The 14,319-nt window shown below is 48.1% G+C and overlaps 1 protein-coding gene across 1 annotated transcript; it reads left to right on the forward strand.

The window, feature by feature from the left end:
• Positions 1–4,828: 4,828 nt before the first annotated feature.
• On the forward strand, positions 4,829–6,418 carry FAM96B (family with sequence similarity 96, member B). Its single transcript, XM_006878709.1, has 5 exons — positions 4,829–4,973; positions 5,119–5,198; positions 5,447–5,572; positions 5,942–5,987; positions 6,321–6,418. Exons 1-5 carry the CDS (start codon positions 4,829–4,831, stop codon positions 6,416–6,418), a joined length of 495 nt encoding a protein of 164 aa, XP_006878771.1.
• Positions 6,419–14,319: the final 7,901 nt, after the last annotated feature.

Here is a 14,319-nt window from a genome sequence, read left to right on the forward strand (position 1 = left end):
AGATGTCGAACAGGAGAGAGACCAGTGCTACTTTGGAGCAAGAATGGCAAGACTTTGTCTCATATTTTGGATCTGTTATTGGGGGGCAGTCTCTGGAGAAGAAGATTATTATTGTCAGTAGAGAGTCACTGAAAAAGAGGAGGACTCTCAACAAAATGGATCACCGCAGTGGACATGACAATGGGCTGCCAGGCAGCCATGATTTTGAGGATGGCTAGGATTGGGCAACACCGCCTTCTATTGTCCATAGGTTATTCTGAGTGGGAACTAAATTGGAGGCACCAACCTTTCATCTGTCAGATAACAAATTTGATAGTGGGCTTGACACTTCCAGTGATAGGTGAGGACAGGCCACTCTCAGAGTCCATGAGAGCAATTTCACAACCTTCCAAATCAAAAGACCCACTCGTCTCTCCAAAGGCAGTATGCTGTCTGCACACAATTCCTTGCCTGGCTGGATGGGCAAGTCTGTCCATGCATTCAGTGTGGTCACTTCATCTTGAAAAACTCTTCCCCTGACCAATGAGAAAGCTCTATCTTTTAAGGTGTTGGCAGATGGCTCCCCTAAGTCAGGAAAAGGAAGAGACAATTCTAAGAAAGGGGACAGCTTGTGACCACCAGGAAGCCCTGGTATCAGGCCAGGATCTGGACTGCAGCCCCACAAAGGTGAGCTTCGCAGAAGGGCTTAGTGTGGAGGACTCCTGCGTGGGCAGATTCTGGAACTGGGTGAGAAAGTCAAGAGCTGGAGCCCAGGGGATGAAAAGAACCTGGGTGTCTGGGTGTGGCACATTCAGGCTAGTGCTTGTGCTGAGGGCAGAGAGGGCTGGGAGGTTGTATCCTGAGAGGCATAGAATCAGCACAACACAGGCTCATCTCTGTGTGGCCAGCCGTGCCCTCTTCCCAGTGTCCAACTCCTTCCTCTAGCTTGTGTGAGGGTCACCATGAACATCCCCCACCCCATTCAGCCATGGCCCTCCTTTTCAACTGCACACATGACTGTGGGACTTTTTATCTTAAGTGGCTTTCATTTGCCAAACAGACACTGAGCGCCTGCTAGTCTGCTGAGTGCAAACATTACTGTACATGGGCCTCAGTGCAGCAAAGGAGGCAGGCATGTCACTGGCATAGAGAGTCTCAAGTCCCAAAGGCAGTAAATGTTCCAGGACAAAGGCAGCCATGGGGACAGAACACTCTCCAGCGTGAGGAGCAAAGACTTTCCTGAGGAGGTGTTGTTCCTACAAAGTCACGTTTCTAGGGTGGGGAGAGAGACACAGCAGCCACTCCAACAGGCTCTGGGGTGTCTTGCCTGGGTCGTCTCTGTACCTAATTAGAATCCATCCATTACCTTGGCTGGTTTTTTTTTTTTTTCTTGGCTGGTATTTAGTACCACTTGCTAATTAAAAGGTTATGGGCACCCACTAAACGGCTCCGTGGGAGAAAGCCCTGGTGATCTGTTCCCATAAAGATCACCCAGAAAACCCTACAGGCCATTTCTGTACTGACAATTGGAGTGGGAACCTATTCCACACCACCCAACAGCACTTTACCAGAGGAGGACTCTGGTTTCCAAGCACCTGTCTGGCCAGGGCAGTTAGGTAAACTCAGAGTCCCCAAAGTAAAGGCAAGAGGTGGTCTTGTTACTGTTCCGATTGTTGAACTGGCCTCAACCAGGAGGACCGGAGGACGGAATCTCTAAATCCCTCTGATCAACTCACCTGAGCACCCCTCAGGGAATAATAATAAGCTGTGATTGAGAGACCCAGGCGAGCTCGCCCCTCTGTGCTGGGTGGCCCCTCAATTCCACCCCCAGGCGCCAGCCAGGTCAGGTCCTCTCCCCTCCGGCCCCATTCCTCCCACCGGCGGAGCCACTACAGAATTCAGTGGGGAGCCTGCCCCGTGCGCCCCGCGGAGCCTCACCCAGCGCTGGGACCAGCAGGAGCAGGAGCCCGCAGACCACCGCGCCCAGCAGCGCGCTCAGCCCTCCCGGTCGCATGCTTGTGCGCTGTAGTTCTCTCCGCTTTCCGCAAGCCTGTTGAGTTCTCCCAGCCAGTTGGCCAAATCTGTGCTGATGCCTTTGGGCACCTCTCCCAACCTCGGATTTTGCTCTGGGCGGGGAAGAGGTGGGGCGCCTTGCGAGCGGAAAGGTCAGCCTAGCAGGCCAGCCTGGCTGATCTGGCCAAGGCCAGCCAAGGAACCAGGGTGGACTTGCCTGGGTGGCCTGGACTCCAGTGACCCTTTGAAAGGAACTGCTCGGTTTCTGCAGTCCCTTCAGGGGCTATTCTGCAGGAAAGATGAGCAATCTCCTCCCATGCAAGTAGCTGCCTCTGAAAACCCGCCAGAAGGTCAGCAATGGGTGGGTTCTGACTCTGGTACACAACAACCACCTTGAGATAGATACTCACTGGCCTGTTGTCACAAGCCCACCATGATGGGGGGGGGGAAGGGAAGTGAGGGTGGAGGGGTGCTGCAGTTAAGTGAGTCAAGGGTAGGAGGGAACACTACACCTTGATTGAGAAACTAGAGATGGAGAAACCCAGGAGGACTTCCCTGAGGAAGTGTGCACAATCACGTCTTCAGGAAAAAGGGAATGACTCAGGCAAGGCTGTGACTGTCTTTTATCCTGAAATCTCTCTGTGCTGCATTCCAGAGACTCATAGCTTCCTGCAGGCCCTCTTCAACTGTCCACATCTCCTTTCTCTCTCTTGTCTGAGAGTCTCCATGGATGCCCCCTCACTCCATTCAGTTATTACCCACATTTTCAAAGACACACACATGACTATGGTACTTTTTCTCTTACATGGCCTTACTCATTAGACAAACATTTATCAAAGACCATTTATTATTGATTTACCAGCTGGGATCTGGCCAGGCACAAATGACCCCTCAGGCAGTGAAGGAAGCAGAAGAGTCCCAAGTCTAGAAGGCAGCAAAGCTGTCTCTCCAGCCTGAGTGGCAGCAAAGACGTTCTGAAGGAGGTGGGGTTACTGCAAACACACCATTCTCCTTCCTGCCCCCCAGCAAAACCAATCTTATCAGACAGGAGTTGAAGTGGAAAAAGCAGTATTTATTACATAGCAGGATGTAGGATATAGAGGTATGAGCATCCCAGTGTCTTGCTGTCTGAGTTAGAGATCAGGAATAGGGGTTTAATAGGAAAGAGAGAAAATAGGAGAACAACTAGTTAATAACATGAGATTTTACAGTATCTTTGGTTTTAAGGAGCTCTGATCAGTGGTCATGTCCTGGACCAGTTGTTCCCGTTTTATCAATATTCTAGACAGTGTTACTCACATGTTTTGGCTAACGGAGAGTAATTTCTATCAGTCATAGATAGCAGCAACATGAGGGAAAGGGCAATGAAAAGGTCTTTTTAATTTGATAATTAAAAAAATATTTGTTATAGTTGTTTTTATAAAGTTCTTTTGCCTGGGGTAGTATCAGGTGTTATTTTACTACGACATTATTGTTGGTTGTAGGAAACTTTGGTGGCCTAATTCGTAGGGGGTTTGCAATGTTGACCCAAAAGACCCACCTCTTTGGAGGATCAAATCCACCAGTAGCTCTGGAAGTGGGGGGAGGGAGGGGAAGATGAGCAATCTCCTTCCACAGCATTTACCGCTTTGGAAACCCAAAGGAGGGGCAGCTATAATTGGTTCCAGCCAAATGGCAAAGAGTTCAGGTTTTTAGGGGTTTTTTCCTTTTTTTTAAAAAAATTAATTTTAATGAAAGTCTACAGAGACTTTGTATTTCCATTCATTCGTTGTTGCACTTTTCTCCCTGCCCACCCCTCCCACCAGTACACTCTTCTCTTTGAAAAGTAAAAGAAAAATTCTCTCATTGTTATACAATCCCTCCTCCCAAGTCCACTCTGCTATGCAACCTTCATTCTGGACTGACCATAATACCTAATCATATTTCCCTTTTAAACAGTTCTCTCCCTCATCTGTTTCAATGCAGTATACATGATTTATCCCTTCTTTCTCAGCCTCCCCCCTAACTGCAATGTCAGTTCCGCTTTACAACAGTGGCACTATGCAGTATTTGTCCTTTTGTGACTGAAATATTTCACTCAGCATAATGTCCCTCAGGGTCACCCATTTTGTATAATATTCCATGAGTCCCTTCTTTTTCAAAGCAGCATTGTATTCTATTGTATGAATATACCAGAGCTTCTCTATCCATTCGTTTGTTGACAGGCACTTGGGTTCTTTCCAACTCTTTGCTATTGTGAACAAAGCCACAATAAACATGAGTGCATATATCTGCTTGGGTGGTAGTTCTGGTTTCTTTAGGGTATATTCCTTCCTAGTAGTGGAATTGCTGGGTCAAATGGTATTTCTATTTGCAACTTACAGTCGCCATATAGCCTTCCATAGTGGTTGCACCATTTTACACTCCCACCAGCAGTGAATAAGGGTTCCAGTTTCTCCGCAACTTCGCCAGCATTTGATGTTTACTGTTCTGCTAAATTTTGCTATTCTTACTGGGGTGAGATGGTATGTCATAGTTGTTTCTGAGTTCAGGTTTTTAATTGTCAGGTGCAGAGTTATTTGAGGATACGCCTTGCTCAAGCTCAGTCAGATCAGCCTTCAGCGTTTCCTCGAGAACTAGCCTTGGTCTAGTTCGAAAGAGCCGTCAAGGCCCTTGTCTGCGCCTTTGCTCCAGTCAAGTCCATCTTTCCAGGTTTGCAAATCCTGCACGCGCAACCCCCGGGCGCTTGAAATGTCCCTCCCGCGCCCCGTCGTTAAACCACGCCCCTTTCCTGCTCACCGGAAGTGCACGGGGCCAAACAAAGTGCACGCTCACTGCGGCCGGGGCCGATCGGGCGATGGTGGGCGGCGGTGGCGGGGTCGGGGGTGGCCCCCTGGAGAACGCTAACCCTCTCATCTACGAGCGCTCTGGGGAGCGACCCGTGACCGCGGGCGAGGAGGACGAGCAGGTGCCCGACAGCATCGACGCGCGCGAGATCTTCGATATCCGCTGTGGCTGGACGGGGGCTGGGTCGTGGGGTCGGGGAGGGAGGGCGAGAATGATGTCCACCTGGAGGATAGTACGGGGGTGGGGTTTCCCTGGAAGAGGGTCCTGAGTGGACAGAGGCCCTTTTCCTTCACTTGCCACATCTGATTCGTTCAATCAATGACCCGGAGCATCCGTTGACGCTGGAGGAATTGAACGTAGTGGAGCAAGTTCGAGTTCAGGTGAATCGCTTAAATCCCAAGAGAAGCAGCTTATTTGCGGATAGTTAGAAAGGCTCAGCTGTGGCTGACATTCTCCCGGTTCATCTCGGGGCTTGTTGACGGTGGCGGTAGTGGGGTGGTTGTACCCATTCTGTAGATGAGGAAGGTAAGAGTCATCGAAATTAGACAGTTTGTCTAATTGAAGCAGCCAACTCAGAACAGGAGCCCTGGGCTAGGTCAGCGGTGACCCTTCACGTCTCCTTCACCAGGTGAGCGACTCAGAGAGCACAGTGGCGGTGGCTTTCACTCCCACCATTCCGCACTGCAGCATGGCCACCCTTATTGGCCTGTCCATCAAAGTTAAGCTGCTTCGATCCCTTCCCCAGCGTTTCAAGGTCAGAATTGCACACAGTTTCTCCCTTTTCCCAAACTCCAACCCCCCCCCCACCCACCCAGCAAGTGGGGCTGCTGTAAGAGTCCGATACTAAGGAGGGGACATCATTGGGGGCCTGGGAGGATCTCAGCTAGAATTGATGATGAAACTAAGACAGAGATTTCCAAGTGGATGGGACAACAAGAATAAAGTTGGAAAGTCCAGAAAAGTGAATATGGCAGGAAAGGCAGCTGGGAGCTGTAAGGAGGGTGGGGCACACAGTTGGGCGATTAATAGCACTAGATGGGTCTTTGACTAACTAAATGCCCACCTGTGAAGAGTTGGGAGTGATATTGGAGTGTGGCTCAGGCCCTTATTGTTTGTTTCACAGATGGACGTGCACATTACACCAGGGACCCATGCCTCAGAGCATGCAGGTGAGGGCATTTCCTTTGCTATGATGAAGATGATAGCTCAGCCTGAAGCTGGCCTGGCAGGAGTCTCCTGTGCTCATATGTCCTCTCCCTATGCATACAGCTCAGGTGCATCAGCCTTCAGGAATACATGAGACAGGCATGGGCATCTAGGTGGGAGGCTTCCCAGATAGTGGAATAGTTGTGAGCGCAGGTGGCCAGGCTCACCATGTTGAGGCTTGGGGTCATGGGGAAGGAAGTGACAGGAAGGTATGATGATTCAAAAGTGTGAATAATAACCAGCTTAGCCACAGCCTGGCTTTGACCTTGCCTCCCTCACTTTCTCCTTCCACCCAGTGAATAAACAGCTGGCAGATAAGGAGCGGGTAGCTGCCGCCCTGGAGAACACCCACTTGCTGGAGGTTGTGAACCAGTGTCTGTCATCTCGCTCATGAGCCTGGCATTTAACCCGAACACTCATGTTCTGGCCCCAGCGCCAACCAAGACTGATGGTGGTGTTTTCTTGAATCGCTGTTAATGAGAAACGAACTAATTTTGCATTTTATAATAAACCCTTAATTTATATTCATTTTCCAGCATGACTTAAGAGTTGTTCATCTCAGTGGGATGATTTAGGGCTTGAAAGGGGGTGTTGGTAGTGCATGCCTGTTCAGGGCAGGTTGATGACGTGTTAATACAGTGTTATCTTTTAAAATTTCTTATAATATTTTGATTCAGAAAAGTTAGAAGTGTAGACAATAATTGAAGGAGTGGTGTAGTAGACACAAAACACTTGGAATCTGGTTCGGGCCCACCCAGGGACGCAGAAAAAAACAACACTTGGAATCAAGGATTGTTAACGTGTTGCATTTTCACATAAACTGCACCCGTGTAAATAATGTGCTCATAGATGCAGTATGTATAGTGCTCACAGGAAACTGGCACCTGATGGGTGGTGAAGGTTTTTTAAAAAAGAAAACATATAGCACATTTTGTTTGCGTAGGAATACAGTGTAAGTTGTAGAGACTTTTCACTCCTGAGTACTTCATCCTCTGTCTCTGAAGAGGAAACCTGTATAACCACCGTCCTATTACCTGACCAAAAGAACCAGCAATTCTCCGGTACCATCTACTTGCAAGTCTATATGCACATTTCTTCAAAGTGCTGTTTATAGTTTTTCTTTTCTAAATTAGGAAGCAGTCAAGGTTCATGTATTTATTACCCCCATTTTTTTGTTAGTTGCACTGATCCCCACCCCCCCCCATACTAGTCGGTGACCTGGAGATATTCTACACTTGGATTTGTTCTGTTGTCCCCAGTGTTTTCATGCCCTGGAAATTGCTTTAAAGGCCCGATTGAGTTCAGGTTTGCCTCTTTGTATTTTTTATTTCTTTTTAAAGAAGCCTGTCCAAAGTTGGGTGTATCCTTTGCATGTTCTGGTATGTGTGTATGGGTAGCTTGATCCACCGTTGGTGATGCTCAGTCCAGTCCTTGATCAGCGTTGTGATACCCAGTTTCTCTATTGAAAGTCACAGGAGGCTTCCTTTCCATCAGTTTGCCCAGAAGTCTGTCACCCCAGTTTAGCACCTGACATGATGTACTCCAGTTTTGAGCCATCTTCATCTGGCACAGTAGCTTACCAAGACATACTTTGGGATTTAGACCTTGGCTGAGCCAGGTAGGAGGCCTGTGGCTGTGACTCCCTGCCTCCTTTTCTTCTGTTAGGATACTTACTTGGTGCCATTCAGTCAGCTCTGACTTATAGCAACCCTCTGCAACAGAATAGGACACTGTGTGGGCCTGCACCTTCCTCACAATGTACACTGTGCGATCACTCTGTCAGTCTATGTGGTTGAGGGTCCTCTTTTTTGCTTAGGGAAGCTGGAGAATATTAAAGAGCTTTGCCTTCTATTTTGTTGTTAATTGCTGTCATGTTGAGCATGACTCATAGCGACTTTATGAACAAAAGATCTAATGCCTTTCCATAACTATCATCATTTCTCCAAGTTCATACAGTTTCCAGAGGCATGTGGTTTAGGAAGTGGATGGCACTCCTGCTTCCAAACCTGTTTTACAGCTGGGAGCTCCACCAAACACCGTCCACATTGGGAAGCCGTTCTGGTATTTGATAACCCAGTGGCACAAGGTTTAGCATCACAGCAACCCAGGTTTTACTTTATAGTGCACATTGACAAAGAGTGATGTAACTGCCAAGTAGAAGATGACTCAGAGTAAGCTTTGCCCAAAAGATCTGAACTCTGTTCTATAACATCATTCTGCACATTTGGAGAGTTTGTAGAGTTTCCAGAGGCATCTAGTTTAGGAAGTGGATACTACTCCTGCTTCCCAGCATGAACCAATCTGGAAGCTCATCCAAACATTGTACATAATGGGTAACCATTATGGTATTTGACGAGACTATGGAACAGTGTTCAGCATTACAGTAACTCCAAGTTGTTCAGTACAGCAAACAGAGGAACAGTTGCTGTGTTATTTAAAGGATATTCATTTGAAAATTAATAAATTTGCCTGAGAGCTGCAGGCCCAAGGGCCCCGCGGGATTTTAAAGCCACATCCTCTAGCAGACCTCCACCCTTGGTCAAAGGCTCAAGGAGCTCCTGCTTTTGTGGGAGAAAAAAGAAGAGCAGTAGTATACATCAACCATGATAAAAAAAAAGCGTCTCTTACATAACCAATGTGACCGCCATAAAAATGCTCGCTAGCAGCCAACTTCCAGAGTGGAGGCTCCAGGCCCCTGGCCAGCCCACAGACCCCGTAGTGAGGGGATGGGTCTGCCTGGAGCCTTCATTCTGGGAGTTGGCTGTTAGCGAGCATCTTTATGGTGGTCATGGCTGTCACATCAGTCACATAAGGGAAGTTTTTTGGGTCGTGGTTGATGTGTGCGACTGCTTTTTTGGTCCCCCACCCACAAAAGCGGGTGTCCTTGAGCCTTTAAGCAAGGGTGGAGGTCTAGCCTTCTATTATGGAATAAAGAATTGAAATAGCAAGTGTTTGCAAGGTTGTGAAGAAATGGAACCCTTCTACAGTGTTAGCAGGAATGTAAAATGATGGAGCTGCTATAGAGAAGACTTTGTTGGTCCCTGAGGTCCCTCAAAAAGTGAAATACAAAATTAACGTGTGACCCAGCAATTTCATTCCTAAGACTTGAAAGCAGATAAGCCCATGTTCCTGGTGGCATTATTAACAACCACCACCAAAAGGTATACCAAAATATCTGTCAACAAATGAATGGATAAACAAAATACAGTATATGTTGTTTTGTGCCGTTGAGACAGACTTGACCCATAGCTGACCCTCCAGCGGGTTTTTAGAAGCAGTTAATCCCATGGGATATGTATAGAGTGGAATTAATAGTATTCAAACATAATGAGAAATAAAATTTTGACTCATGCTGCTACTTGGATTAACCTTGAAAGCAGTATGATGAGTTAAGCCAGGTAAAAGAATAGTCATTGTGTGACCCTACTTTTTTGAAATCTCAAATAGAAAGATTTATCATGTGGTTACCATGGTCTGGGACAGTAGAAATGGAGACATACTCTGTTTAGAGTGATGGAAAAACTTTGAGAAATAGTGGTCGTGATTACACAACGCTTGCACTTGACTACTGATCTAAAGATTGGATGGTCAGGCCCACCCAGAGGTACCTTCTGAAAGACTTGAGGTCTCCTCTTGAAAACTGAGCTACTGAACATCCTTAAAGCATAATTCTGCTCTGACATTCATAGGAATGTCATGAATTGGGATCAACGCTCAACAACTAGTAAGTAGTAAGGTGTTGGGCCAGCTTCACCCAGCACAATTGGTTATCAGGACATACTTTGGGAGTAAGAGTTAGGTAAGGAAGATGGTTGTACAAGGTGAATATAATGTCATTGAATTGTATGTACACTTTTAAAGTAAAGTGATGATAGTATGAGAAAATGGAATGGCTTATCCATAGAAAGAAACACTCTGATGGTTACCAGGAAAAAAAGGAGAGGGAAGCTCATAACTGGATAAGACATGCCTTTTAAATTTAGTGAAGGGAAATACACAATATACAAGGAAGAGAGCACACTCATAAGAGGAAGTTGTGGAAGGGTGCGCATAGCTACTATCACAGAGCCTAACCTTATCTATGATTGGAGACATAGGCAAGATGAGAAAGTGTTGTCAGCAAATGACCATATAGACATAGCAGATGCCATTTCTACAGTACATCTGGATGTGCTGTAAACACAACCATGTTGATAATTGAGCAAACAAAGCAAAAGGTACGAGAACTTAGTCATAACCAAACACCTCGAAGAAATGAGTCACTGGGCCTGAGCACTGGACCATCATCAAGGAGACATCATGGCCAATTGGCACAACACGGTCCACAAAGACAATGCCCTGCGTCCTGCTTTGGCGAGTAACTACTGAGATCTTTAAAGCTTTCAAGTGGCCATCTAGGTTGCAGCTGTAAATCAAAACTGTTCAAAACAAAGAAGGATGAATAAAATCAAAGGTTCTAGAGGACTAATGGATCATGTGAATGTGAACTTCAGGTTCCGTGACCCAGAGTTGAGAAGGACTGGCTAGACGGTGCCCATCTACCATCTGATACCTGACAGCTCAGAAAGAAAGCACACAGTATGGGGTTCCCGACAGGGAGGAACCTGTGGTACAAAAGAAAACAAAAAACCACTAGACTGGTCTAGTGGAGACTGGTAGACTACTTGAGACTATGGCCCTTAGCCTCTCTTCAGGCCTGAAACTGAAATCGCCCCTGTGATTTAACTTTCAACCAAACAATACAGGCCTATAAAGTGGTCAATGACATGAGGAAGAATTCACTCCTTAGGCCACTCAGCCAGAAAGATCAAAAGGGCAGCACTTGTCCAGGGAAAAAGCTCTGAAGGCAGGAAGGGAAGAGTGGACACACAGGGAGGAAGTGGGGAGAGTGCTTGTAACAATGCATGTAGTCAGTGTCATGAAACAATGTATAGCATTTTAAAAGGAAACCCAGTTTGTTAACTTTCATTCAAATCACAATTAAAAAAATAGTTGCAAAAATGGTTGAAATGGAAAATTTTTGTTACATTTACTTTACCACAATTAGAAAAATAAAGCTGGGGAGCTCTGGTGGCCTAGTGGTAAGGAGCTGCAACTACAATCCCAGAGGTGCATGGTTCGAATACACCAGATGCTCTGCTGGGAAAGGAGGGACAATCTCCTCCTGTACCAGTCAGATCTGATTTGACGGTGCACTCACACACACACAGAAAAAAAAAAAAGCTGAGCCCTTGCCGTGCTCCAGCCTCTCCCTGCTGGGCCTCAGATGCGAGTGTGGGCCACGGCTTCCTGCGGCACCAGCAAGGACTGGGCTCTCGGCAGATCTGCGCGTGAGGGCCCGCTCAGCACTGAGCCTGTGCAGAGTGACCAGCAGACTGAGGGTTTCACGAACTCTGACCAGTTGGTTTTCCATTCAGTCTTGTGTGGCAGCTGCTACTCTTCATGATCCCGACTGGTTGTGAGGAAAATAGGTGACTACTGTTACTGAGGTACAAGTCATTGGCTCCCCTGAGGCTTCCAGGCAGGGAGTCAAAAGGAGCATAAGTAGCTTGGAAGGTGCACTGGTGGCGCCGTGATTTAAAGAGCTCAGAAGTTAACCAAAAAGTGAATTATTTGAGCCCACCCAATCAGTCCACAATCGGAGATTGTGTGGATAGCACAGGACAGGACAGGATTCAGACCTGTTGTTCATGGGGTCGCTGTGGGTTGTACTTGATGGCACGCAATAATCCATCCACAGGAAAAAAAATACACGGCAGTCAGCTTCCATAGATAGAGATTTACTGCCTTGGATGCCGGCAGTTCTGTCCCACAGTCACCGAGTCGGAATCAAGGGCAGGAGAGTGGGATGCAGCTTGGCAGGCTCTGCCTACTGGCAGGGGGCGCTGTTGCCTTGGCGGAAGACGAGGCCCATCCCACCTCTGGTTCCCAGTGCTCTCTCCCATCCTAGGAGAGTGACTTCTCCACTAGGGCCCAAAAGTGAGGCTGTGGGTCTGGCTTCCCAGGCTCAGAGAGAGGTGAGGGTGGTGTGGGGCTCATCATTGCCAGTTGCTGAGGTGAGGGCTGCTGTGTGAGCATTTAAGCGGAGCATGGCCTGTCTCAGGCCCTCATAGTGGACCTTCATTTCTGCAGAGAACAGGGGGATCCTATGCTCCACAGAACCCAGAAGGTCCTCTTGGCCAGCCTCCTCCTGTGCCCTGATAGCCCCAATTCGCGTGGACCTGGAGTATGTGTTCAGCTGGGGGAAGAGAGTTTTGGGGGAAGGCAAGTCACTGAGTCACTTCTGAGAGCCAGTCCCCAGTGGCGAGGGATCCAAGCTGTTGACGCTGCAGCTGGCATATCCCTTTACCAGTCTTGACTCATCACTGCCTGACCAGTAGCGCTTGTAGAGACACCACCTGTGCATTCTTGGCCAGCGCCCAGAGCACTTTCTGGAACTCCAGCTGCTGTCTGAGGACACAGGAGTACAGAAGAGTGGCCAAGTCTTAGGCCCCTGAAACACTGTCTACCAGGTGTGGTTTTGGCCTATGACTTTTCACCCTTCAGTCACCAGGCTTACAAAGTGGTCACTGTCAGTTATCAACCTGCCCCAGCACACAGTAGGGGCCTAGCACAGCCCAGTGGAATGAATGAATGAATGAATTCAAGGGCAGATGTCCTGGAGCCTGGGGCTGTTGGCAGAGGAGGGTGAGGGTGAGAACACTAAAGTCCAGCTAAGTTGTCTAGTATTTTGATTCTGAGGGAGAGGCAAGGCTGTGCGGTTCCATAGAGAGGAGATGGGAGTGACAGTGTCTGGTACTCCTGAGATCTCAGCCCCTTGCCTGGACTAGCATGTGGAAAGAAGAAATAGGAGAGAGCCCACGAGATTATTAAATTTTATCCAATCCAACCAAGGATGATAAGAGTAAAGTTATTTAATTGAGGTACCAGTTTTGGTGGAACAGCCTGTAAGGAGTTGTCTTGTTAAACCAAAGGGTCCTAATCCACCAGCCACTTGGGAGAAAGATGGGCAGTCTTCTCTCACGTGACTTACAGCCTCAGAACCCCACTGGAGGGTCAGCTACGAATTGATTCTGCCTGGGAGGTATTGAGTTAGAGGTGACCATTTCTGTCTCATGACAACCCTATAAAGATATTACTTCTCCCTTTCCACAGCAGAAAACAGCATCTTAAAAAAGTATAAATGAGCAAAGGTGACACAGCAAGGTAGAGATCTGGGATTTGAACACCAGACCGTCTGAGTCCACTGAGGCTGGAGACATGGGGAGATCTGAGCTACAGGAACCTTTCCTCTTCCTGGGCCACGGGGTATTCCAGTCTCAGTTTGCCACTTCTGGGTAACCAAGAGGCCAGGTGATAGGAGGGCGATGTCTTAAGGTTATGTCCTAGTCTTGGGACCATAGCTGGGCACATGTTGGGCACCTCTGAGGCTTGTTGGTGCAGCTGACAGAATGCCTGGAGGCTGAGTGGCCCAGTGTGGATGTGGTTCCCTTGGCAATGAAGAAACACTGCTGAGGTCAAGAGCTCAGATGACTGCAGGGGAAACCCAGCCTGGTGTCCGTGTCTGGGCGCCAAGCTAAGAAAAGTCACTGCTACTACCCCCTCCCTATTCCCACCCTCTTCCCAACATCCAGGGCTCTTTCCAGGGACATTGCCAGGCATAGGGTTTGGGGGATGAAGGTACACAAACAGCCCTGCTAAAATTCCTGGTGGTGGGAGGTAGCTGCTTCTTGAGTCTTCAACTCAGGAGTCCTAGCCCACTACTCCCTTTTCTCACTGGACTTTGTCCAGCATGAGGAGCACAGGTCCCTCCAAGACCTCTAAGATAGGATAGAGTAGTGCTGGACACCTCTCAGGCCAGCCCTTGCCCACCTTGGTAGATGTTGCTAAGAACAAGTGGAACCTACATCAGTCTCCGGAATGATTGCCCAGCCAGGCTCTTCTGAAGTCAAGGCTCTCTTGGGTGTTGCTAAGGAAACTGATGCAGCAGGCTTGAGAGTCCACGCCAGGTCACCAAGACAACACAGCATCCATCCTTGATGTCACTCAAGTCTCATGTGGTGTCCCCACTACACCAGGCTTTAGAATCTGATAGGTCCTTGTCACAAAGCACCTCACAGCCTGTCTGTCCCTTATCCCCATATGCCTCGGAGATGAGCAGGGAAGAATATGAAGCTGGAAGGGAGGCTAGAAGTAGAGCCACGGTTGAAAAGCAAGTCACACCGTGTGCCCCCTGCCCCTGTGTTCTCAGCTCCCACCCTACATCTGAGGGGTTTAGCTCTGATCAGCAGTGGC

Source organism: Elephantulus edwardii, unplaced genomic scaffold (assembly GCF_000299155.1).
Source record: "Elephantulus edwardii isolate Elephantulus edwardi_28Jun2011 unplaced genomic scaffold, EleEdw1.0 scaffold00001, whole genome shotgun sequence".
Lineage (NCBI taxonomy): Eukaryota > Metazoa > Chordata > Mammalia > Macroscelidea > Macroscelididae > Elephantulus > Elephantulus edwardii.

Coding starts and splice junctions, on each gene's coding strand:
- FAM96B (XM_006878709.1), top strand. CDS start 4,829: ATGGTGGGCGGCGGTGGCGGGGTCGGGGGTGGCCCCCTGGAGAACGCT. Junction 4,974..5,118: donor CGACGCGCGCGAGATCTTCG/ATATCCGCTGTG, acceptor TTCACTTGCCAC/ATCTGATTCGTTCAATCAAT. Junction 5,199..5,446: donor TGGAGCAAGTTCGAGTTCAG/GTGAATCGCTTA, acceptor CTCCTTCACCAG/GTGAGCGACTCAGAGAGCAC.